The sequence below is a fragment of the Thalassophryne amazonica genome, chromosome 2 (assembly GCF_902500255.1).
Source record: "Thalassophryne amazonica chromosome 2, fThaAma1.1, whole genome shotgun sequence".
NCBI classification, from domain to species: domain Eukaryota; kingdom Metazoa; phylum Chordata; class Actinopteri; order Batrachoidiformes; family Batrachoididae; genus Thalassophryne; species Thalassophryne amazonica.
In genome coordinates, this window is record NC_047104.1 from 96,675,214 (window position 1) to 96,699,270 (window position 24,057).

At 41.3% G+C, this 24,057-nt stretch overlaps 1 protein-coding gene across 3 annotated transcripts in view; it reads right to left on the reverse strand.

The window, feature by feature from the left end:
* The window catches only part of myo1ea (myosin IEa), a 161,161-nt gene that overhangs the window by 66,377 nt on the left and 70,727 nt on the right, over positions 1-24,057 (reverse strand). For all 3 annotated transcript variants that reach the window (XM_034190192.1, XM_034190198.1, XM_034190184.1), the window contains exons 8-13: positions 23,782-23,916; positions 23,389-23,521; positions 9,206-9,402; positions 9,044-9,124; positions 2,102-2,188; positions 1,916-1,999 (exon numbers count right to left, since the gene is read on the reverse strand). In XM_034190192.1, the coding sequence (XP_034046083.1) occupies positions 1,916-1,999; positions 2,102-2,188; positions 9,044-9,124; positions 9,206-9,402; positions 23,389-23,521; positions 23,782-23,916 (717 nt within the window). The remainder of the gene's footprint in view (positions 1-1,915; positions 2,000-2,101; positions 2,189-9,043; positions 9,125-9,205; positions 9,403-23,388; positions 23,522-23,781; positions 23,917-24,057) is intronic.

Below are 24,057 nucleotides of genomic sequence, written 5' to 3' on the forward strand. Positions count from 1 at the left end.
CAAGATCTAAAGTAGGATTAAAGGGGTGGGTGGACTCATTTACATTTTGAGCAAAGCCAATTGAGTCTAATAATAGATTAAATGCAGTGTTGAGGCTGTCATTCTCAGCATCTATGTGGATGTTAAAATCGCCCACTATAATTATCTTATATGAGCTTATCTGAGCTAAGCACTAAGTCAGACAAAAGGTCTGAAAATTCACAGAGAAACTCACAGTAACGACCAGGTGGACGATAGATAACAACAAATAAAACTGGTTTTTGGGACTTCCAATTTGGATGGACAAGACTAAGACTCAAGCTTTCAAATGAATTAAAGCTCTGTCTGGGTTTTTGATTAATTAATAAGCTGGAGTGGAAGATTGCTGCTAATCCTCCGCCTCGGTCCGTGCTACGAGCATTCTGACAGTGTGACTCGGGGGTGCTGACTCATGTAAACTAACATATTCATCCTGCTGTAACCAGGTTTCTGTAAGGCAGAATAAATCAATATATTGATCAATTATTATATCATTTACTAACAGGGACTTAGAAGAGAGAGACCTAATGTTTAATAGACCACATTTAACTGTTTTAGTCTGTGGTGCAGTTGAAGGTGCTATATCATTTTTTCTTTTTGAATTTTTATGCTTACATAGATTTTTACTGGTTGTTGGTGGTCTGGGAGCAGGCACCATCTCTACTGAGATGGGGTATTGGGGGGATGGCAGGTGGAGAGAAGCTGCAGAAAGGTGTGTAAGACTACAACTCTGCTTCCTGGTCCCAACCCTGGGTAGTCACAGTTTGAAGGGTTTAATAAAATTGGCCAGATTTCTAGAGATGAGAGGTGCTCCATCCAAACTGGGATGGATGCCGTTTCTCCTAACAAGACCAGGTTTTCCCCAGAAGCTTTGCCAATTATCTATGAAGCCCACCTCATTTTTTAACTACAGAGAGATTTTAAAACTACAGAGTCCGACATTGTTTTTGCAAAGTTACACACTGATTCAATGTTAAATTTAGTGACCTCCGATTGGCGTAACCGGGTGTCATTACTGCCGACGTGAATTACAATCTTACCAAATTTATGCTTAGCCTTAGCCAGCAGTTTCAAATTTCCTTCAATGTTGCCTGCTCTGGCCCCCGGAAGACAACTGACTAAGGTTGCTGGTGTCGCTAACTTCACATTTCTCAAAACAGAGTCACCAATAACCAGAGTTTGTTCCTCGGCAGGTGTGTCACCGAGTGGGGAAAAACGGTTAGAGATGTTAACGGGTTGGTGGTGTACAGGGGGCTTCTGTTTAGGACTACGCTTCCTCCTCACAGTCACCCAGCCGGCCTGCTTTCCCGGCTGCTCGGGATCCGCTGGGGGACAGCTAACAGCGGCTAAGCTACCTTGGTCCGCACCGACTACAGGGGCCTGGCTAGCTGTAGGATTTTCCAAGGTGCGGAGCCGAGTCTCCAATTCGCCCAGCCTGGCCTCCAAAGCTATGAATAAGCTACACTTATTACAAATACCATTACTGCTAAAGGAGGCCGAGGAATAACTAAACATTTCACACCCAGAGCAGAGAAGTGCGGGAGAGACAGGAGAAGCCGCCATGCTAAACCGGCTAAGAGCTAGTAGCTGCGCTAAGCTAGCGGATTCCTAAAAACACACAAAGTGAATAATGTGTAAATAATTTAGAGGTGATTCAGCAGAGGGAGTGCTTTAGTTAAGGCCCGTGAAGATTACACTGTGAAACAAATCGTTATCTAGTTATCTAGATCAATCTAACTACGCAGATTAAACAGCTAACAGATACAGCAAAACACCGCTGTGCTCCGGAACAGGAAGTGATACAATACCGCAGTGAGAGCCAACCACCAGTAGAGGCCATATTCATTATTTTCTAGTTTTTTTTTAGAAATTTATTTGTTTGACTTTGTTTACTTACTTTGCTTTCAATGAGATCACACACAATCTTGTTGTTGAAGTACTCTATAGGAGTCCACTTGATGCCCTCCTGCACATACTCCTCCTACAGTCAGAGAAACAAAATGCAGAGGCAAAAGTGCAAAGTGACAAATAAGATTGAGAGTGAGGGGCAGATTGGAGAGACAAAGTATGTGGGGGACAGTACCTGCTCTGCCTTTAGTGTTAGCTCAATGAATATCTGCTGGAGTTTCTCATTCACAAAGTTGATACAAAACTGTTCAAACCCATTTTTCTGCAGAAGAGACAACATTGTTAATAACAAGAGCAATCAGAGATTTCTAACGTCCGCCAATCCGGATCTGGATCACCTCCAAAATTTAGTGGAGTCTTCCTTCCTAATCTTATCTGTGGTGAAAATTTGGTGAGAACCCGTGAAGCAGTTTTGATGAAATCCTTCAAAGCCTATATAAAATGAATCTTGACCCAGAATCAGGATTCGGATCCAGATCACATCCAAAATTTACTGAAGTCTTCCATGGCCTAATATCGATCTGTGGTGAATTTTTTTTTCAAAATCTGTTCAGCAGTTTTGACGTAGTCCTGCTAACAGCCAGACAGACAGACAAATAAATAAACACAGGTGATTTTATTACGTCCTTGGCAGTATGGATATCCTGTGATCTCAGAGGAGGTTTTTTTTTTCTTTTTGGTTGAGGAGGGAATGACAACTACAATTAAAATAAAACAAAAAACATGTAATCGGATTAGAAAAGGACACTGAAGTCAGCTGTCTCAACTCAAACATCTACAAGGTCTTAGAAACATATACGAGGTCTGTTAGAAAAGTATCGGACCTTTTTATTTTTTCAAAAACCATATGGATTTGAATCACGTGTGATTCCATCAGCCAAGCTTGAACCTTCGTGCGCATGCGTGAGTTTTTTCACGCCTGTCGGTTGCGTCATTCGCCTATGAGCAGGCTTTGTGTGAGCAGTAGTCCACCCCTCTCATCGGATTTTTATTGCGAATAAATGTCTGAACGATTTGGAGCTTTCCGCTCCTCTTTCCATGACAAAAACTCCTGTAACAGTGGAATGTGCCGTTCATTTCCAAACTGGACGCTGTGTTTTATCCGGGACGTCGTCTGACTAGCACAGGAATTGCAGAAGACGTGGACATCAGCACTTTTTCGGCACATTGAGACAGACGTGCGGAGGAATTCCACGCGTCGCGGCGGTGCCGCATGGTGCAAAGCAACGCCGTGATGAAGCCTCACAGGACATGTTCTGGCATGTCCAGGCTCATCCACAATTTCTCGGATAGTCACACGACTGAAAAACCACCGAAAGCCATCTGAAAGCCTTCCTGTGAGACCAACACGGAGGTGGTTTTGTGCCGCGCCATGAACGGCTCCATGGCGCATCCCTCCGCTTCTCTTTCCATGAAAAAACTCCTGTAACAGTGGAATGTGCCGAAAAAGTACTGATGTCCACGTCTCCTGCCATTTTTGTGTAAGTCAGACGACGTCCCGGATCAACAAAGCCTTCACGTTGGAAATGATCTGGTTGATTCAGCCTGTCGATCGGCGCTCGGAGCGCAGCGCGCTCTCAGCAGCTGTGGGCGGTCTTAAACCGGCTGGAGCACTCCTTAATCTGTGTAATCCCCATAAAATCGTCCCTGAAAGCCATCTGAATTTTCCGAATGGTGTCCACCTGGGGGTCTCTCACAGTTTCTGGAAAAAATTGATGCAGCAAAGCTCCAAATCGTTCAGACATTTATTCGCAATAAAAATCCGACGAGAGGGGTGGACCACTGCTCACACAAAGCCTGCTCACAGGCGAATGATGCAACCGACAGGCGTGAAAAAACTCACGCATGCGCACGAAGGTTCAAGCTTGGCTGATGCAATCACATGTGATTCAAATCCATATGGTTTTTGAAAAAAATAAAAAGGTCCGATACTTTTCTAACAGACCTCGTAATCTACAGTAGCAAGTTTGATCATGTTCCACAAAGTCATCGTGATGTTCTTACATAGTAGGTTTTAGAGACTCTGCCCCTGGTGGCCAAAATTAGGGCTGAAATGTGCCCAATATTAAATAATTCTGAGGTCTTAGTCAGGTCACCTTGTTTACCTTCCTTTTTATACTGTTATACCTTTATACTTTTAGATTTATTTATTCTAGAGCTATGCACAATTCCGATGTAGTACCCAAACCCTGCATGCGAGTACAAATGGTAAGTGAAGTCTATCTATCTATCTATCTATATGCATTTCTAATTAGTTTGCGGTATTGTATCACTTCCTGTTCCGGAGCACAGCGGTGTTTTTCTGTATCTGTTAGCTGTTTAATCTACGCAGTTAGATTGATCTAGTTATCTAGATTACGATTTGTTTCCCAGTGTAATCTTTACGTGCCTTAACTAAAGCACTCCTTCTGCTGAATCACCTCTAAATTATTTACACATTATTCACTTTGCGTGTTTTTAGGAATCCGCTAGCTTAGCGTAGCTACTAGCTCTTAGCCGGTTTAGCATGGCGGCTTCTCCTGTCTCTCCCGCACTTTTCTGCTCTGGGTGTGAAATGTTTAGTTATTCCTCAGCCTCCTTTAGCAGTAACGGTACTTGTAATAAGTGTAGCTTATTCGTAGCTTTGGAGGCCAGGCTGGGCGAATTGGAGACTCGGCTCCGCACCGTGGAAAATTCTACAGTTAGCCAGGCCCCTGTAGTCGGTGCGGACCAAGGTAGCTTAGCCGCTGTTAGTTACCCTGGCAGATCCCGAGCAGCCGGGAAAGCAGGCTGACTGGGTGACTGTGAGGAGGAAGCGTAGCCCTAAACAGAAGCCCCGTGTACACCGCCAACCCGTTCACATCTCTAACCGTTTTTCCCCACTCGACGACACACCCGCCGAGGATCAAACTCTGGTTATTGTCGACTCTGTTTTGAGAAATGTGAAGTTAGCGACACCAGCAACCATAGTCAATTGTCTTCCGGGGGCCAGAGCAGGCGACATTGAAGGAAATTTGAAACTGCTGGCTAAGGCTAAGCGTAAATTTGGTAAGATTGTAATTCACGTTGGCAGTAATGACACCCGGCTACGCCAATCGGAGGTCACTAAAATTAACATTAAATCGGTGTGTAACTTTGCAAAAACAATGTCGGACTCTGTAGTTTTCTCTGGGCCCCTCCCCAATCGGACCGGGAGTGACATGTTTAGCCGCATGTTCTCCTTGAATTGCTGGCTGTCTGAGTGGTGTCCAAAAAATGAGGTGGGCTTCATAAATAATTGGCAAAGCTTCTGGGGAAAACCTGGTCTTGTTAGGAGAGACGGCATCCATCCCACTTTGGATGGAGCAGCTCTCATTTATAGAAATCTGGCCAATTTTCTTAAATCCTCCAAACCGTGACTATCCAGGGTTGGGACCAGGAAGCAGAGTTGTAGTCTTACACACCTCTCTGCAGCTTCTCTCCCCCTGCCATCCCCTCATTACCCCATCCCCGTAGAGACGGTGCCTGCTCCCAGACTACCAATAACCAGCAAAAATCTATTTAAGCATAAAAATTCAAAAAGAAAAAATAATATAGCACCTTCAACTGCACCACAGACTAAAACAGTTAAATGTGGTCTATTAAACATTAGGTCTCTCTCTTCTAAGTCCCTGTTGGTAAATGATATAATAATTGATCAACATATTGATTTATTCTGCCTTACAGAAACCTGGTTACAGCAGGATGAATATGTTAGTTTAAATGAGTCAACACCCCCGAGTCACACTAACTGTCAGAATGCTCGTAGCACGGGCCGAGGGGGAGGATTAGCAGCAATCTTCCACTCCAGCTTATTAATTAATCAAAAACCCAGACAGAGCTTTAATTCATTTGAAAGCTTGAGTCTTAGTCTTGTCCATCCAAATTGGAAGTCCCAAAAACCAGTTTTATTTGTTGTTATCTATCGTCCACCTGGTCGTTACTGTGAGTTTCTCTGTGAATTTTCAGACCTTTTGTCTGACTTAGTGCTTAGCTCAGATAAGCTCATATAAGATAATTATAGTGGGCGATTTTAACATCCACATAGATGCTGAGAATGACAGCCTCAACACTGCATTTAATCTATTATTAGACTCAATTGGCTTTGCTCAAAATGTAAATGAGTCCACCCACCCCTTTAATCATATCTTAGATCTTGTTCTGACTTATGGTATGGAAATAGAAGACTTAACAGTATTCCCTGAAAACTCCCTTCTGTCTGATCATTTCTTAATAACATTTACATTTACTCTGATGGACTACCCAGCAGTGGGGAATAAGTTTCATTACACTAGAAGTCTTTCAGAAAGCGCTGTAACTAGGTTTAAGGATATGATTCCTTCTTTATGTTCTCTAATGCCATATACCAACACAGTGCAGAGTAGCTACCTAAACTCTGTAAGTGAGATAGAGTATCTCGTCAATAGTTTTACATCCTCATTGAAGACAACTTTGGATGCTGTAGCTCCTCTAAAAAAGAGAGCTTTAAATCAGAAGTGCCTGACTCCGTGGTATAACTCACAAACTCGTAGCTTAAAGCAGATAACCCGTAAGTTGGAGAGGAAATGGCGTCTCACTAATTTAGAAGATCTTCACTTAGCCTGGAAAAAGAGTCTGTTGCTCTATAAAAAGCCCTCTGTAAAGCTAGGACATCTTTCTACTCATCACTAATTGAAGAAAATAAGAACCCCAGGTTTCTTTTCAGCACTGTAGCCAGGCTGACAAAGAGTCAGAGCTCTATTGAGCTGAGTATTCCATTAACTTTAACTAGTAATGACTTCATGACTTTCTTTGCTAACAAAATTTTAACTATTAGAGAAAAAATTACTCATAACCATCCCAAAGACGTATCGTTATCTTTGGCTGCTTTCAGTGATGCCGGTATTTGGTTAGACTCTTTCTCTCCGATTGTTCTGTCTGAGTTATTTTCATTAGTTACTTCATCCAAACCATCAACATGTTTATTAGACCCCATTCCTACCAGGCTGCTCAAGGAAGCCCTACCATTATTTAATGCTTCGATCTTAAATATGATCAATCTATCTTTGTTAGTTGGCTATGTACCACAGGCTTTTAAGGTGGCAGTAATTAAACCATTACTTAAAAAGCCATCACTTGACCCAGCTATCTTAGCTAATTATAGGCCAATCTCCAACCTTCCTTTTCTCTCAAAAATTCTTGAAAGGGTAGTTGTAAAACAGCTAACTGATCATCTGCAGAGGAATGGTCTATTTGAAGAGTTTCAGTCAGGTTTTAGAATTCATCATAGTACAGAAACAGCATTAGTGAAGGTTACAAATGATCTTCTTATGGCCTCGGACAGTGGACTCATCTCTGTGCTTGTTCTGTTAGACCTCAGTGCTGCTTTTGATACTGTTGACCATAAAATTTTATTACAGAGATTAGAGCATGCCATAGGTATTAAAGGCACTGCGCTGCGGTGGTTTGAATCATATTTGTCTAATAGATTACAATTTGTTCATGTAAATGGGGAATCTTCTTCACAGACTAAAGTTAATTATGGAGTTCCACAAGGTTCTGTGCTAGGACCAATTTTATTCACTTTATACATGCTTCCCTTAGGCAGTATTATTAGACGGTATTGCTTAAATTTTCATTGTTACGCAGATGATACCCAGCTTTATCTATCCATGAAGCCAGAGGACACACACCAATTAGCTAAACTGCAGGATTGTCTTACAGACATAAAGACATGGATGACCTCTAATTTCCTGCTTTTAAACTCAGATAAAACTGAAGTTATTGTACTTGGCCCCACAAATCTTAGAAACATGGTGTCTAACCAGATCCTTACTCTGGATGGCATTACCCTGACCTCTAGTAATACTGTGAGAAATCTTGGAGTCATTTTTGATCAGGATATGTCATTCAAAGCGCATATTAAACAAATATGTAGGACTGCTTTTTTGCATTTACGCAATATCTCTAAAATCAGAAAGGTCTTGTCTCAGAGTGATGCTGAAAAACTAATTCATGCATTTATTTCCTCTAGGCTGGACTATTGTAATTCATTATTATCAGGTTGTCCTAAAAGTTCCCTAAAAAGCCTTCAGTTAATTCAAAATGCTGCAGCTAGAGTACTGACGGGGACTAGAAGGAGAGAGCATATCTCACCCATATTGGCCTCTCTTCATTGGCTTCCTGTTAATTCTAGAATAGAATTTAAAATTCTTCTTCTTACTTATAAGGTTTTGAATAATCAGGTCCCATCTTATCTTAGGGACCTCGTAGTACCATATCACCCCAATAGAGCGCTTCGCTCTCAGACTGCAGGCTTACTTGTAGTTCCTAGGGTTTGTAAGAGTAGAATGGGAGGCAGAGCCTTCAGCTTTCAGGCTCCTCTCCTGTGGAACCAGCTCCCAATTCAGATCAGGGAGACAGACACCCTCTCTACTTTTAAGATTAGGCTTAAAACTTTCCTTTTTGCTAAAGCTTATAGTTAGGGCTGGATCAGGTGACCCTGAACCATCCCTTAGTTATGCTGCTATAGACGTAGACTGCTGAGGGGTTCCCATGATGCACTGTTTCTTTCTCTTTTTGCTCTATATGCACCACTCTGCATTTAATCATTAGTGATCGATCTCTGCTCCCCTCCACAGCATGTCTTTTTCCTGGTTCTCTCCCTCAGCCCCAACCAGTCCCAGCAGAAGACTGCCCCTCCCTGAGCCTGGTTCTGCTGGAGGTTTCTTCCTGTTAAAAGGGAGTTTTTCCTCCCCACTGTAGCCAAGTGCTTGCTCACAGGGGGTCGTTTTGACCGTTTTACATAATTATTGTATGGCCTTGCCTTGCAATATAGAGCGCCTTGGGGCAACTGTTTGTTGTGATTTGGCGCTATATAAAAAATTGATTGATTGATTGATAATAAAGTCCAATCCCGTCAAGAACTCCAGGACGTCTTATCAAGCAGTTTAAATAAACTTGTAATCACATTAGAAAAGGCCATTGAAGTCAACTGTCTCAATCAGGAGATGGAACTTAATCCACCTACTGTATAAAGGAGCTTTATGTGATGGGTTTAATCTTTTTAAATCTGCAACATTTAAACTCAGTAATCTAACTGATGCATGAGGATACATAATAAAATGCTTGTGAAACTTACTTGGAAAATTTCAAATCCATAAATGTCCAAGACTCCTATGTTTAACTCCTGAAGATCCTTCACCATGGCTTTATTGATAGACTGAAAGTAGAAACAGGATTTGTGTAGCTTTATCAGAAATACTTGCGAAATACTTCCAAAGTGTTCTGACGTGATTCATACTTCAACGAGGTAGTCGAAAACACGTGAGTGCAGGGCCTTGGAGAGGGCATCACGCGTGTAACACGCCTGCTCCACATTCAGCGTCACGTCAATAGATTCCATCGAATTTCCCCATTTGCTGTCCATCTTTCTGCTGGTCAGTTTCTCTTTTAGACGGTCCTGGTTGATTCCCAGTAGAAATGCTGGGAAGGCGAGAACTGCAAAGTAGAGGAGTTAAAGTCAACAGCCTTGTGTATCACACAGTGTTAAAATTTTTATGGCATTCTTTTCCTTGAGGTTCCGCAGGTTGAAAGACAATCTGGCAGAAGTAATACATAGCAATGGTGGTGGACATACTGTGTAGCCATGTGTGCTGGTGCGCACATATTATCTGTCATGAGAAAGCCTTAATTCAGGCATGGCAATTTTTTCACCTTCATCTGTACCATTTCTGAGATCAGTGTAAATTAAACAGTTTGTGATGCCTTCTCAAAAATTTTATTTATATGCCAAATTCATCCTAGGTAGAGCTCCATTTCCATTAACTGGAACACGTTCAATGAAAAGCCTTCCTGGATTTCCAGGAAGTCCCATCATTAAATTTCGGAGCTGTTTTCTCCTTTTCTACACAAAGATTACAATTGTGGCCTGGAATATGGCCAAATGGGATGCACAACCCATCCTTGATTAATGAAGACAGAAAATCCAACTCCTCTGTGTCCAGCACCCACCTTGAGGACAAATTTACGCACCATGTTTGTAACAAATAGACCTTGGATACACCCCAAAAGCATCCACGTCATGCATTAGTGTCACACCTTCAAAAATATAGGATCATATGACTTCTTTAAACTCATTTACAAGCAAATGCATTCTACCATTATGTATTTATTGGGTAACATCAGTCTGCTACACACTCAGTGAGATTATTAAATGGTTTAAACTTGCAGTTGTAACATTATATGCTCAACGGTCACTGTATTAGGTACACCTTGCTAGTACTAGGTTGGACCCCTTTTTGTCTTCAGAATTGTCTTAATTCTTCGTGACATAGATTCAACAAGGTGTTGGAACCATTCCTCAGTTATGCGCGTCCATATTGACATGACAACATCACACAGTCGCCCATTCAAAGCATTTTCATCCACACAACTGCCACTTACTGGATATCTTCTGTTTTCAGACCATTCTCTTTAAACCTTAGAGATGGTTGCGCATGAAAATCCCAGTAGATCAGGAATTTCTGAAATATTCAGACCAGCCCATCTGGCACCCACAATCTTGCCACGTTCAATCCCCTTTCTTCCCCATTCTGATGCTCAGTTCGAACTTTAACAAGTCGTCTTCACCACGTCTAAATGCCTCAGTGCATCGAGTTGCTGCCATGTGATTTGTGTACAATTTGGTTATAATATAATATAATATATAATTTATAACATGAGCCAAGTAGTGAATAGTTTCAATAAATTTTTTGCTAATGTTGGGCCAGATCTGGCAGCTGAAATCCCACATAGTACATGGGAAAATCAGCAATTAATCGCCAGAAATCCACATACAATGTTTCTGAGCCCAGTAGATGAAAGGGAAATTATTAACATAGTTAGTACATGTAAAAGTAAAAAGTCAACGGATCATAATGAGGTACATATGTCCTTAGTAAAGTGAATAATTACTGAAATCGCAAAACCATTATCATATATTACATTAGATTAGATATACTTTATTGATCTCATAGTGGAGGAATTATGTTTACACTCCAGTTACCTCAGACAGCAATTAGTCCACAATTATTACTTGTTTACCGTAATAATGGCACACATCAGAATTAAAGGCAACACATACACATTTGACATTGTTTATGTGCACTAAGTTTGAAGAAATCCGTTATCCGAATTGAGGCAAGTGGGTGAAGGCCACGTAGCAACCCTGAGATGCGCCGCCATTTTTAACAATTTTTTAACAATATTTTTAACAAATCATTTCAAACTGGAATTGTTCCTAACAGTATGAAAGTGGCAAAAGTGATACCTTTATTCAAATCTGGTAGCAAGCATCTTTTTACTAACTACAGGCCTGTGTCGCTATTGTCACAATTTTTAAAGATACTGGAAAAACTTTACAATAGCAGACTGGATAAATTTATAGATCGACACAACTTGCTTGATGAAAAGTCAATATGGTTTTAGAGCGAAAAGGTCCACGACACTGGCATTGCTTGATTCCATAGAAGAGATCAATAAACATGTGGACCAATGGGTAATAGTTGCAGGTTTATTTACTGACTTAAGAAAGGCTTTTGACACAATTGATCACAATATATTATTTCAAAAGTTGGAACTGTATGGGATCAGAGGAGTTGCTCTGAGCTGGATTAAAAACTACTTACAAAACCGAAAGCAGTTTGTTAAACTTGGGGAATACTGTTCTTCATGTCTGGACATCATTTGTGGGATACCACAGGGTTCTGTTTTGGGCCCAAAATTATTTATTTTATACATTAATGATTTATGTAGTCTCAGATCTGGTTGAAACTGTGGTCTTTGCAGATGACACAAACCTGTTTTGCTCAGGGGAAAATCTGCAACAATTATTATCTGATTTAGGAACAGAAATGATAACATTAAAGAGATGGTTTGATATGAACATATTATCATTAAATTTGTCTAAAATTAAATTAATGTTATTTGGAAATTATAAAAAAGACATACAAATTCAGTTAAATATACATGGAGTAAACAGAGCGTGTCAAAGATAAGTTTTTAGGTGTCATTATTGATGAAAAAATTAATTGGAAAACTCATATTCAGCATATTCAAATAAAGGTATCAAAGAGTATTGCAGTATTAAATAAAGTAAAGCATGTTCTTGATTGCAGAGCACTACACACTTTGTATTGTTCATTGGTTGCACCCTACTTGACTTATTGTGCTGAAGTTTGGGGCAACAATTACAAAACTACATTGCAACCATAAGGGGCCTGTATCATTTCGAAATTGCTGGCGCTCGGACGACCAGGAAAGGTTTCTGTGTCTCCATGTGTGGCCCCAGATTATGGAATAACCTGACGGATGAACTCAAATGATGTCCAAATATCAATCAGTTTAAAAATCAGTATAAAAAAAATGATGTTTTCAAGACTTTTTTCTGTGTAGGCTCTCAGTTGTCCAGGTGGTTTCCATAGTAGAGAAGCTTGAATCTTGGACTGGACTGGGTTGCTTTATGCGAGCACGTTTCGCTTCAAATCGCAGAAGCTTCCTCAGCTAAAATTCTTGCTCTATTACTACAGGCAGATTCATGGCTGTGCGATGAGGTCTCCGGTATCCCCCATTGTGGCCAATCTGTACATGGAGCGAGTGGAGAAGACAGCCTTGATGTCTTTCACGGGCATCTCTCCCAGTCACTGGTTCAGATATGTTGATGACACATGGGTTAAAATCAAGCAACAGGAAGTTGAGGACTTTACAGAACACATCAACTCGGTGGATGCCAATATCAAGTTCACACGTGAGGATGCCAGAAACAACCATTTAGCCTTCTTGGACTGTGATGTTACGATTGGAGAGAACAGGCAGCTCCAGACAGGGGTTTACAGAAAACCAATTCACACTGACCAATATCTGCTCTTTGGCTCAAACCACCCCCTTGAACACAAGCTCGGGGTGATCAGGACGCTTCAACACAGAGCCCTACAGTTGCCCACAACTGCAGAGGGAAGGGCTAAAGAACAACAACTTGTCCGGAAAGCCCTCACAGTATGTGGGTACCCACAATGGTCCCTGGACAAAGTGCAGAAGTCCCAGAGAACAAAGAGACCAGATAGACAGGAGACGGAGACAAGAAGAAGAGGAGTGTCATCCCTTATTTAGCAGGAGTAGGGGAAAAACTACAGAGGATCTTCAGACAGCACAAAATCCCAGTTTACTTTAAACCGGTTAACACCTTGAGACAGAAATTAGTTCATCCTAAGGACAGGATCCCTAGTTACAAACAGAGCAATGTAGTGTATTCTATCAGATGTCAGGAAAACTGTAACGAACACTACATAGGTGAGACTAAGCAACCTTTACACAAAAGGCTATACCAGCACCGCAGAGAGGGCACCAGTGGACCTCAGTCTGCAGTTCATCTCCACCTTAAAGACACTAACCACACGTTTGAGGACAAGCAAGTTAAAATATTAGCCAGAGAGAAGAAATGGTTGAGAGAGGGGTCAAGGAGGCATTCTTTGTGAAACGTTTGAAACCCAGCCTTAACCGGGGAGGGGGTCTGAGACACGCTTTATCCCCTGTTTACAATGGGGTACTCAGGTCAAAGCAGTTTCAGTCTTTTGTTCATGGTAATGAGTCATTCACGTCATCAGCAGAGTCGTCAAGGGAGCCATCAGGAGAGGGACAGTTGCCCTGTTATTAGGAGGGTGCTAACTAGAGCACAATAGGTGCTAATTAGAGCTATTGTTTAGTCACCAGCCTATAGCAGTCTGCCTCTCGGTAGGAGGGGTGTGGTTAGGTTTAAAACGCCAGCTTTTGTGACTTCTTGATTATTCTTCTCTACAAGAGTCAAGACAGAAGTCAGACCACCAGAGCAAGAATTTTAGCTGAGGAAGCTTCTGCGATTTGAAGTGAAACATCCTCGCGTCAAGCAACCCAGTCCAGTCAAAGATTCAAGCTTCTCTACTATGTTTTCAAGACATGTATCTAATGAAGTACGAAGAGTTTTGTGTTGTCAGTTGTAACTGTAAACTTGTTCAGTAACATTCATTCATGTATGCGTATGTATGTATGTGTGTATGTATATATATGTGTGTGTGTGTGTGTGTGTGTAATTATGTATGTGTAGGTGTATGTTGGTGTGTGTACAGTAGTGTTCAGAATAATAGAAGTGCTATGTGACTAAAAAGATTAATCCAGGTTTTGAGTATATTTCTTATTGTTACATGGGAAACAAGATACCAGTAGATTCTCACAAATCCAACAAGACCAAGCATTCATGATATGCACACTCTTAAGGCTATGAAATTGGGCTATTAGTAAATAAAAGTAGAAAAGGGGGTGTTCACAATAATAGTAGTATGGCATTCAGTCAGTGAGTTCATCAATTTTGTGGAACAAACAGGTGTCGATCAGGTGTCCCCTATTGAAGGATGAAGCCAGCACCTGTTGAACATGCTTTTCTCTTTGAAAGCCTGAGCAAAATGGGACGTTCAGAAGAACAGCGTAGTTTGATTAAAAAGTTGATTGGAGAGGGGAAAACTTATATGCAGGTGCAAAAAATTATAGGCTGTTCATCTACAATGATCTCCAATGCTTTAAAATGGACAAAAAAAAAAAAAAACAGACACGTGGAAGAAAACGGAAAACAACCAACAACAAATAACCAGAATGGCAAAGGCTCACCCATTGATCAGCTCCAGGATGATCAAAGACAGGCTGGAGTTACCTGTAAGTGCTGTGACAGTTAGAAGACGCCTGTGTGAAGCTAATTTATTTGCAAGAATCCCCCCGCAAAGTCCCTCTGTTAAATAAAAGACGTGCAGAAGAGGTTACAATTTGCCAAAGAACACATCAACTGGCCAAAAGAGAAATGGAGGAATATTTTGTGGACTGATGAGAGTAAAATTCTTCTTTTTGGGTCCAAGGGCCGCAGATAGTTTGTGAGACGACCCCCAAACTCTGAATTCAAGCCACAGTTCACAGTGAAGACAGTGAAGCATGGTGGTGCAAGCATCATGATATGGGCATGTTTCTACTACTATGGTGTTGGGCCTATATATCGCATACCAGGTATCATGGATCAGTATGGATATGTCAAAATACTTGAAGAGGTCATGTTGCCTTATGCTGAAAAGGACATGCCCTTGAAATGGGTGTTTCAACAAGACAATGACCCCAAGCACACTAGTAAACAAGCAAAATCTTGGTTACAAATCAACAAAATTAATGCCTCGCAGATGTGAAGAAATCACAAAAAACTGTGGTTATACAACTAAATACTAGTTTAGTGATTCACAGGACTGCTAAAAAAGCAGTTTGAACAAAATAGTTTTGAGTTTGTAGCGTCAACAACAGATGCTACTATTATTGTGAACACCCCCTTTTCTACTTTTTTTTTTTTTTTACTAATAGCCCAATTTCATAGCCTTAAGAGTGTGTATATCATGAATGCTTGGTCTTGCTGGATTTGTGAGAATCTACTGGTACCTTGTTTCCCATGTAACAATAAGAAATATACTCAAAACCTGGATTAATCTTTTTAGTCGCATAGCACTACTATTATTCTGAACACTACTGTATATGTATGTATCTATATATGTAGATGAAGACACAGGGTTCACTAGATGTTTGTGATAATGGGATTTGAGTTTGTGTTGTTAAATGTGTTTGTAGCATGGCCCAAGCAGAGGGTCACCCCTTAGAGTCTGGTCTGCTTGAGGTTTCTTCCTCAATACATCAGAGGGAGTTTTTCTTTACCACTGTCGCCTGTGTGCTTGCTCTGGGGGTTGGTAATGTGTATATATGTATGTATGTACACTCAACAAAAATATAAACGCAACACTTTTGGTTTTGCTCCCATTTTGTATGAGATGAACTCAAAGATCTAAAACTTTTTCCACATACACAATATCACCATTTCCCTCAAATATTGTTCACAAACCAGTCTAAATCTGTGATAGTGAGCACTTCTCCTTTGCTGAGATAATCCATCCCACCTCACAGGTGTGCCATATCAAGATGCTGATTAGACACCATGATTAGTGCACAGGTGTGCCTTAGACTGCCCACAATAAAAGGCCACTCTGAAAGGTGCAGTTTTATCACACAGCACAATGCCACAGATGTCGCAAGATTTGAGGGAGCGTGCAATTGGCATGCTGACAGCAGGAATGTCAACCAGAGCTGTTGCTCGTGTATTGAATGTTCATTTCTCTACCATAAGCCATCTCCAAAGGCATTTCAGAGAATTTGGCAGTACATCCAACCAGCCTCACAACCGCAGACCACGTGTAACCACACCAGGCCAGGACCTCCACATCCAGCATGTTCACCTCCAAGATCGTCTGAGACCAGCCACTCGGACAGCTGCCGAAACATTCGGTTTGCATAACCAAAGAAATTCTGCACAAACTGTCAGAAACCGTCTCAGGGAAGCTCATCTGCATGCTCGTCGTCCTCATCGGGGTCTCGACCTGACTCCAGTTCGTCGTCGTAACCGACTTGAGTGGGCAAATGCTCACATTCGCTGGCGTTTGGCACGTTGGAGAGGTGTTCTCTTCACGGATGAATCCCGGTTCACACTGTTCAGGGCAGATGGCAGACAGCGTGTGTGGCGTCGTGTGGGTGAGCGGTTTTCTGATGTCAATGTTGTGGATCGAGTGGCCCATGGTGGCGGTGGGGTTATGGTATGGGCAGACGTCTGTTATGGACGAAGAACACAGGTGCATTTTATTGATGGCATTTTGAATGCACAATTCTTGGAAGCTGAAAATGTCCCAGTTCTTGCATGGCCGGCATACTCACCGGACATGTCACCCATTGAGCATGTTTGGGATGCTCTGGACCGGCGTATATGACAGCGTGTACCAGTTCCTGCCAATATCCAGCAACTTCGCACAGCCATTGAAGGAGTGGACCAACATTCCACAGGCCACAATTGACAACCTGATCAACTCTATGCGAAGGAGATGTGTTGCACTGCATGAGGCAAATGGTGGTCACACCAGACACTGACTGGTATCCCCCCCAGTAAAACAAAACTGCACCTTTCAGAGTGGCCTTTTATTGTGGACAGTCTAAGGCACACCTGTGCACTAATCATGGTGTCTAATCAGCATCTTGATATGGCACACCTGTGAGGTGGGATGGATTATCTCAGCAAAGGAGAAGTGCTCACTATCACAGATTTAGACTAGTTTGTGAACAATATTTGAGGGAAATGGTGATATTGTGTATGTGGAAAAAGTTTTAGATCTTTGAGTTCATCTCATACAAAATGGTAGCAAAAAAAAAAGTGTTGCATTTATATTTTTGTAAGCTTTGCTTCTGCTCACCCCCTTTTTGGTCACACATGTCATTGTGGAACTGTCTTGTGTATCAGTTTTTGTTATTGTCGAGTTTGTGTGCCAAATAAATAAATTCAAATTCAAATTCAAAACAGGCTTTTAAGGTGGCAGCAATTAAACCATTACTTAAAAAGCCATCACTTGACCCAGCTATCTTAGCTAATTATAGGCCAATCTCCAACCTTCCTTTTCTCTCAAAAATTCTTGAAAGGGTAGTTGTAAAACAGCTAACTGATCATCTGCAGAGGAATAGTCTATTTGAAGAGTTTCAGTCAGGTTTTAGAATTCATCATAGTACAGAAACAGCATTAGTGAAGGTTACAAATGATCTTCTTATGGCCTCAGACAGTGGACTCATCTCTGTGCTTGTTCTGTTAGACCTCAGTGCTGCTTTTGATACTGTTGACCATAAAATTTTATTACAGAGATTAGAGCATGCCATAGGTATTAAAGGCACTGCGCTGCGGTGGTTTGAATCATATTTATCTAATAGATTACAATTTGTTCATGTAAATGGGGAATCTTCTTCACAGACTAAGGTTAATTATGGAGTTCCACAAGGTTCTGTGCTAGGACCAATTTTATTCACTTTATACATGCTTCCCTTAGGCAGTATTATTAGACGGCATTGCTTAAATTTTCATTGTTACGCAGATGATACCCAGCTTTATCTATCCATGAAGCCAGAGGACACACGCCAATTAGCTAAACTGCAGGATTGTCTTACAGACATAAAGACATGGATGACCTCTAATTTTCCGCTTTTAAACTCAGATAAAACTGAAGTTATTGCACTTGGCCCCACAAATCTTAGAAACATGGTGTCTAACCAGATCCTTACTCTGGATGGCATTACCCTGACCTCTAGTAATACTGTGAGAAATCTTGGAGTCATTTTTGATCAGGATATGTCATTCAAAGCGCATATTAAACAAATATGTAGGACTGCTTTTTTGCATTTACGCAATATCTCTAAAATTAGAAAGGTCTTGCCTCAGAGTGATGCTGAAAAACTAATTCATGCATTTATTTCCTCTAGGCTGGACTATTGTAATTCATTATTATCAGGTTGTCCTAAAAGTTCCCTGAAAAGCCTTCAGTTAATTCAAAATGCTGCAGCTAGAGTACTAACGGGGACTAGAAGGAGAGAGCATATCTCACCCATATTGGCCTCTCTTCATTGGCTTCCTGTTAATTCTAGAATAGAATTTAAAACTCTTCTTCTTACTTATAAGGTTTTGAATAATCAGGTCCCATCTTATCTTAGGGACCTCATAGTACCATATCACCCCAATAGAGCGCTTCGCTCTGAGACTGTAGGCTTACTTGTAGTTCCTAGCGTTTGTAAGAGTAGAATGGGAGGCAGAGCCTTCAGCTTTCAAGCTCCTCTCCTGTGGAACCAGCTCCCAATTCGGATCAGGGACACAGACACCCTCTCTACTTTTAAGATTAGGCTTAAAACTTTCCTTTTTGCTAAAGCTTATAGTTAGGGCTGGATCAGGTGACCCTGAACCATCCCTTAGTTATGCTGCTATAGACTTAGACTGCTGGGGGGTTCCCATGATGCACTGAGTGTTTCTTTCTCTTTTTGCTCTGTATGCACCACTCTGCATTTAATCATTAGTGATTGATCTCTGCTCCCCTCCACAGCATGTTTTTTTCCTGGTTCTCTCCCTCAGCCCCAACCAGTCCCAGCAGAAGACTGCCCCTCCCTGAGCCTGGTTCTGCTGGAGGTTTCTTCCTGTTAAAAGGGAGTTTTTCCTTCCCACTGTCGCCAAGTGCTTGCTCACAGGGGGTCGTTTTGACCGTTGGGGTTTTTACGTAATTATTGTATGGCTTTTGCCTTACAATATAAAGCGCCTTGGGGCAACTGTTTGTTGTGATTTGGCGCTATATAAATAAAATTGATTGAAAATTGATTGATTGAAACTGTCTCCAGTATCATTCTGGGAAATCAAAAGAACAAAGACACACTTCTCTCTATGTGAGCATGCAAATCAATATTACAAGAGTATTCAGTCAGGAGTAGCCTCATGCACTGACTTTTATACTGCAGAAGAACACACTGCAAATCCAGTGCTCAGCAGCTTTTAACACTGGATTTATTCTCCAAACAGCTCTCACCAATCACTTCTACTATGATCACACTGTGTGTGATTGTGACCTGAAAACATAAAGTTGGAGTTATCATGTGGCGCAGCACAGACTTAAAACAGAGAGTCAGATTAGAAAAGTTCTGTACAATTTAATGCAAGGTAGGAGAACAGTGATTGTACATTTTATTAAAAAACACACTATTGAGCACAGTACATATCGCTCAATCCAACCTGGCACTGACACGGTGCACTACAAGCTCCTCCCTGCCTTATTAACGTGACTCACTTCCCCAATGAGGAAATGGTTCTCAGGCCTGCAGACTCACTGTGTCTGGGAATGTAGCAGACCACTGCAGTAGCTCCCCTTTTGGGACATAAGGGTGTGACTGACCATACGCCTGCTTAAATCATAAGGAAACAAACGTCACCATCTGTCTTATGCAAATAAAACTACTGACTGCCTTCTATGGTCTGCAGACTGTTACAGCGGTCATGTGTGTGAATCTCAGGAATAATGGTCAGATATATTTCTGCTGGACTATTGTTAATCAAAGTGGCAGTGGCTATAAACCTATAAAATATTGGCAGCATGATGGCTTAGTGGTTAGCACTGTTGCCTCACAGCAAGAAAGTCTTGGGATCGCTTCCTGCTTAGTCCTTTCTGTGTGGGGTTTGCATGTTCTCCCTGTGTCTGCGTGGGCTTCCTCCCACAGTGAAAAACATGATTGTTTATGGTCTGGTCCATTCTCTGCCCCTGTCCAAGGCAGGGTGTCTACATCTAGAGTTGTTCCCCAGGTGACAGACTGTGGCTGCCCACTGCTCTTAGTATTTGGATTGTGTCTAACTGAAATTAATATGGGTTAAATGTTGTATGTTTGTACAATGACAGCGTGACCCTTATATTTATCTTACATTCTCATGTTATACTCGTACATAGAGTTTTTCATTGCACTGTGCATTGTACTGTGCTATACTTATAACTATACTTTTTCAACTTTATCTGTTTACACTGAAAAAAAGGAAAAGCTCTCTTCAGTTTCATTGTGCATTCTGTATAATGACAATAAAGGGCATTCTTTTCTATTCTATTCTATATTGGAGTAAGAGGCTGAAGATGAGTAAGTAAATTTGTGCAAGGCTCTTCTTCTAAAGCACGTCTTCTTAATACCTCCATCACACATACGCCGACTGAGGCTGAATTGCGTCAGAATGACACATACGGCCACAATCGGGAAATACTGAGGTGCAGTTTGAAGACCAACGTGAGCATCTACATATTTGGTCCCATTCGCTTGGCTGTCCCAAGTGTGTTGCAGATGTTCAAAACACTCTTGGTGCCATTGAGATGCGATGCACATCTGACAGCGGTCTGTATGCAGTTTTGCATCATCTGATTGCAGTCTACATATTGTGATGACAATATGTAGACTGCCATCACAATAACATAATTCATTCATTCATTCATTCATTCATCTTCTACCGCTTAGTCCAATTAAGGGTCGCGGGGGGCTGGAGCCTATCCCAGCAGTCATACAGCGCGAGGCAGGGTACACCCAGGACAGGACGCTAGTCTGTCGCAGGGTCACAAACAGACAAACAAGCACAGACACACCCACACACACCTACGGACAATTTAAAGATTCCAATCCACCTAACCCGCATGTCTTTGGATGTGGGAGGAAACCGGAGCACCCGGAGAAAACCCACGCACACACGGGGAGAACATGCAAACTCCACACAGAAAGGCCACAGGAATTGAACCCACAACCTTCTCGCTGTGAGGCAACAGTGCTAACCACTAAGCCACCGTGCTGCCACAATAACATAATAAAGATGCAAATTATTGGTTGAGCTTATAGGATTAAAAAATGTAATAGTGTTGACAGTGTTGAATGCTTGGTCTCCAAAGTAAAGGTCAAAGAAAGTCTACGTCTATTGGATTCTATGACATGTGACATATGTTACCCCCTAATGTGATAAGTAAGGATGATACTTGGTCCAAACTATTCCTTTTTAAAACCGTGTTAACTCAACTAGTAATTTGCATACCTTTTTACCAAAATTGGAGCAACTTTAACTTTTGACCCCTGTACAAAATGAAACTGACCTTTGTCACCATTCTTGCTGTTTTTTATCCCGTAACTCCATAGAATTCAGTCACAGATAGTCCAAACTATACCTTTTTGCAATCTTTATGATCAGGCAAATAATGTGGAATATTTTTCAATATGATTGGAGCATCTTTTAATTTTGACCTCTGTGTAAATCTTCAATTGATCCCTACCTGACCACCAATTGAAAATTCAAGTGGCCAATCATTTTTTTCAAAAGAGGATTGTCTAAGGAGTATTTCTGCCGAATTTGATGCTCTTATCACCATTTGCAGGATTCCCCTCTAAATATTCTCTTATCCGCTGCACTACACCTGTGTGCTTGCTGTAAGGTTAGACCTTACTTGTGTGAAGCACCTTGAAGTAGCTTTGTTGTGATTTGGCACTATATAAATAAAATAAATTGAAAATAAATTTAACTGAATACAGTATATCACATCTGCAGGGGCTGTGACACTATGCTGTTTAAAAACGCCAGCAGTCCAGCTGCTTCTGCTGAACATCCTCGACCACTTAATATATTACTTTCCTTTTACAGCTAATTACAGCTTTTGTTTTATGTTCAACATCCTCTAAGTCCCACAGCTCTCAGTTTGATACATTTTTCACCAAAATGGCACAGCAACAAGTACGTGAAGGTTTATTACTCTGAAAATATGATAAAGAACTCATTTTGTTTGTGTCAACAGATAGAAAACCTTTAAAGGATCAGGAAATTTAGTTGTCATTAACGTTAGACATTCTTGGGTTCAACGATGATGACAGAAATATTTTGAATTATTTAACAAACTAAAAACAGTTCTAAAATGTGATCCCACGCACTACTGTTGTCCCTGCTTTGCATAAAAAATACATAAAATCAAGTTCAAATGAATATCATGCTTCACACATTTCAAAAAGCTTCCCAGATAATCAGCTTCTTATTATTATTTTTAGTTTTATCTTCTGGATAGCTGTGTGTTGCTTCATGGCAACCGTGGGAAACCATTTCTGGTGCCATGACTAAACAAAAGCTAGCGCCATAGAATTTCCTTGGATATATCTGAGGACTGAATGGTCATAAAACATAATGTTTGTGCTCATGTTGTTCCTGAGGTGCTATTATTCATATGCTGCCATTTTGTTGTGAAATAGTGATTATACAACATCATGAATGATACGTCTCTGGCGCATTTCTTCATTGACACACTGAGTGTTGACTGTTGGGAACAATGACCATTAGTGGACAAAACAAAAATAAATATACCACAATTAGCATCAGGATGAGTTTCGCAAGGTCAGCAGGGTTTGTTAAGTCTTTTTCACTCATACCTACAGTGACTTTGAACTAGAGGCCTGCATTGGGATTGGGTCCTGCCGGGTCCCGCGGGACTCAACTCAAATCTTGCGGCAATGGGCGGTTAGAACTTTGCTGTGGGGGGTGGGGGGGCAGGTAAAAGAGATACACTGCAGGTTTGGAAGCGACAGGACGACTCAGTCAACAAAGGAGAATTGTGTAAAAGTATACAGTGTCCACACACTAATTTCATCTTTAAAAACTTTAATTTAACAGGAGCAGTGGAAAGAAAAAGCAGTAGAGCAGAGCAGCTCCACAGACAGACACAGCGAGAGTTACCATAGTAACACTGCATGCCCATATATGAAACTGTCTTTAAGAAACAAAACAAACAGCCCCATGAATCTCTACATTAATAGCCTAAATGACGTGTTTTCTCCATCGGGACAAGAGGAGACACAAAACCAATGCATGTCTATTACTGTGCGGGCATAAATACTCAGCATTTCGCGGGTGCGCGCAGGACTGTAACACACATTGCGGGTGCAGGCAGTAATCCTCCGAATTTCAGCGGATAGGAGCAGAACAAAGAAATTAGTCCCATGCAGGGCTCTACTTTGAACCAAATTTGAAGCTGTTCTTTATTGTGATTAAGATATACTCACACTCTTCACTTTCCACAGCAGCGTAGTTTCCTGCTTCCTTGAAAGTAATGTTTCCGAGGTGTAAGACTCCAGCCACAATCTGGAGAACCATGGCACGGTCGTCCGCCGAAATGCCAATCACATTCATGGCATGCTGGGAAAGCAAAGCAAAACATCATGTTATGTCATGCTGGAATGTGGCTTTACTTACTCCTGTGGTATCTTGATTATGTCCTCTAATTAGCCCTGCTGTGGTTACAGCGGTAAACAAAAAACAGAAGCAGACGAGTGAAAAGAAAACAAAAGAAGACTTGCAGGGAGAGAAAAGATGGTGAGCCACATGCTAACAGAAGAGGGGTGTGACAATCATAGATACATATAACACAAAATTAATCAGCAAGAATCAGACTGTACCATTGTCTCCTTATAGTCACTCTTGTCATTGATGTCATCCACTACGTAGGACCCAGACTGGTTGAGATAACTGTAATAATCCAGACTTGTGATCCCGAGGCTGCTCTTCTGAGCTTCACTGGCTCCTTCTATCAACTGTACAGCAGATGTGCATAAATGCAAATGCAGTAGTTGTAGACATGTTTCTGAATGTTCACATGTTCAGTGTATTCACTTTGCGTGCAAAAAGAAAGCAGATGTTCCTGCAGCCAAATGGCAATTCAAAAATCCCCTTAA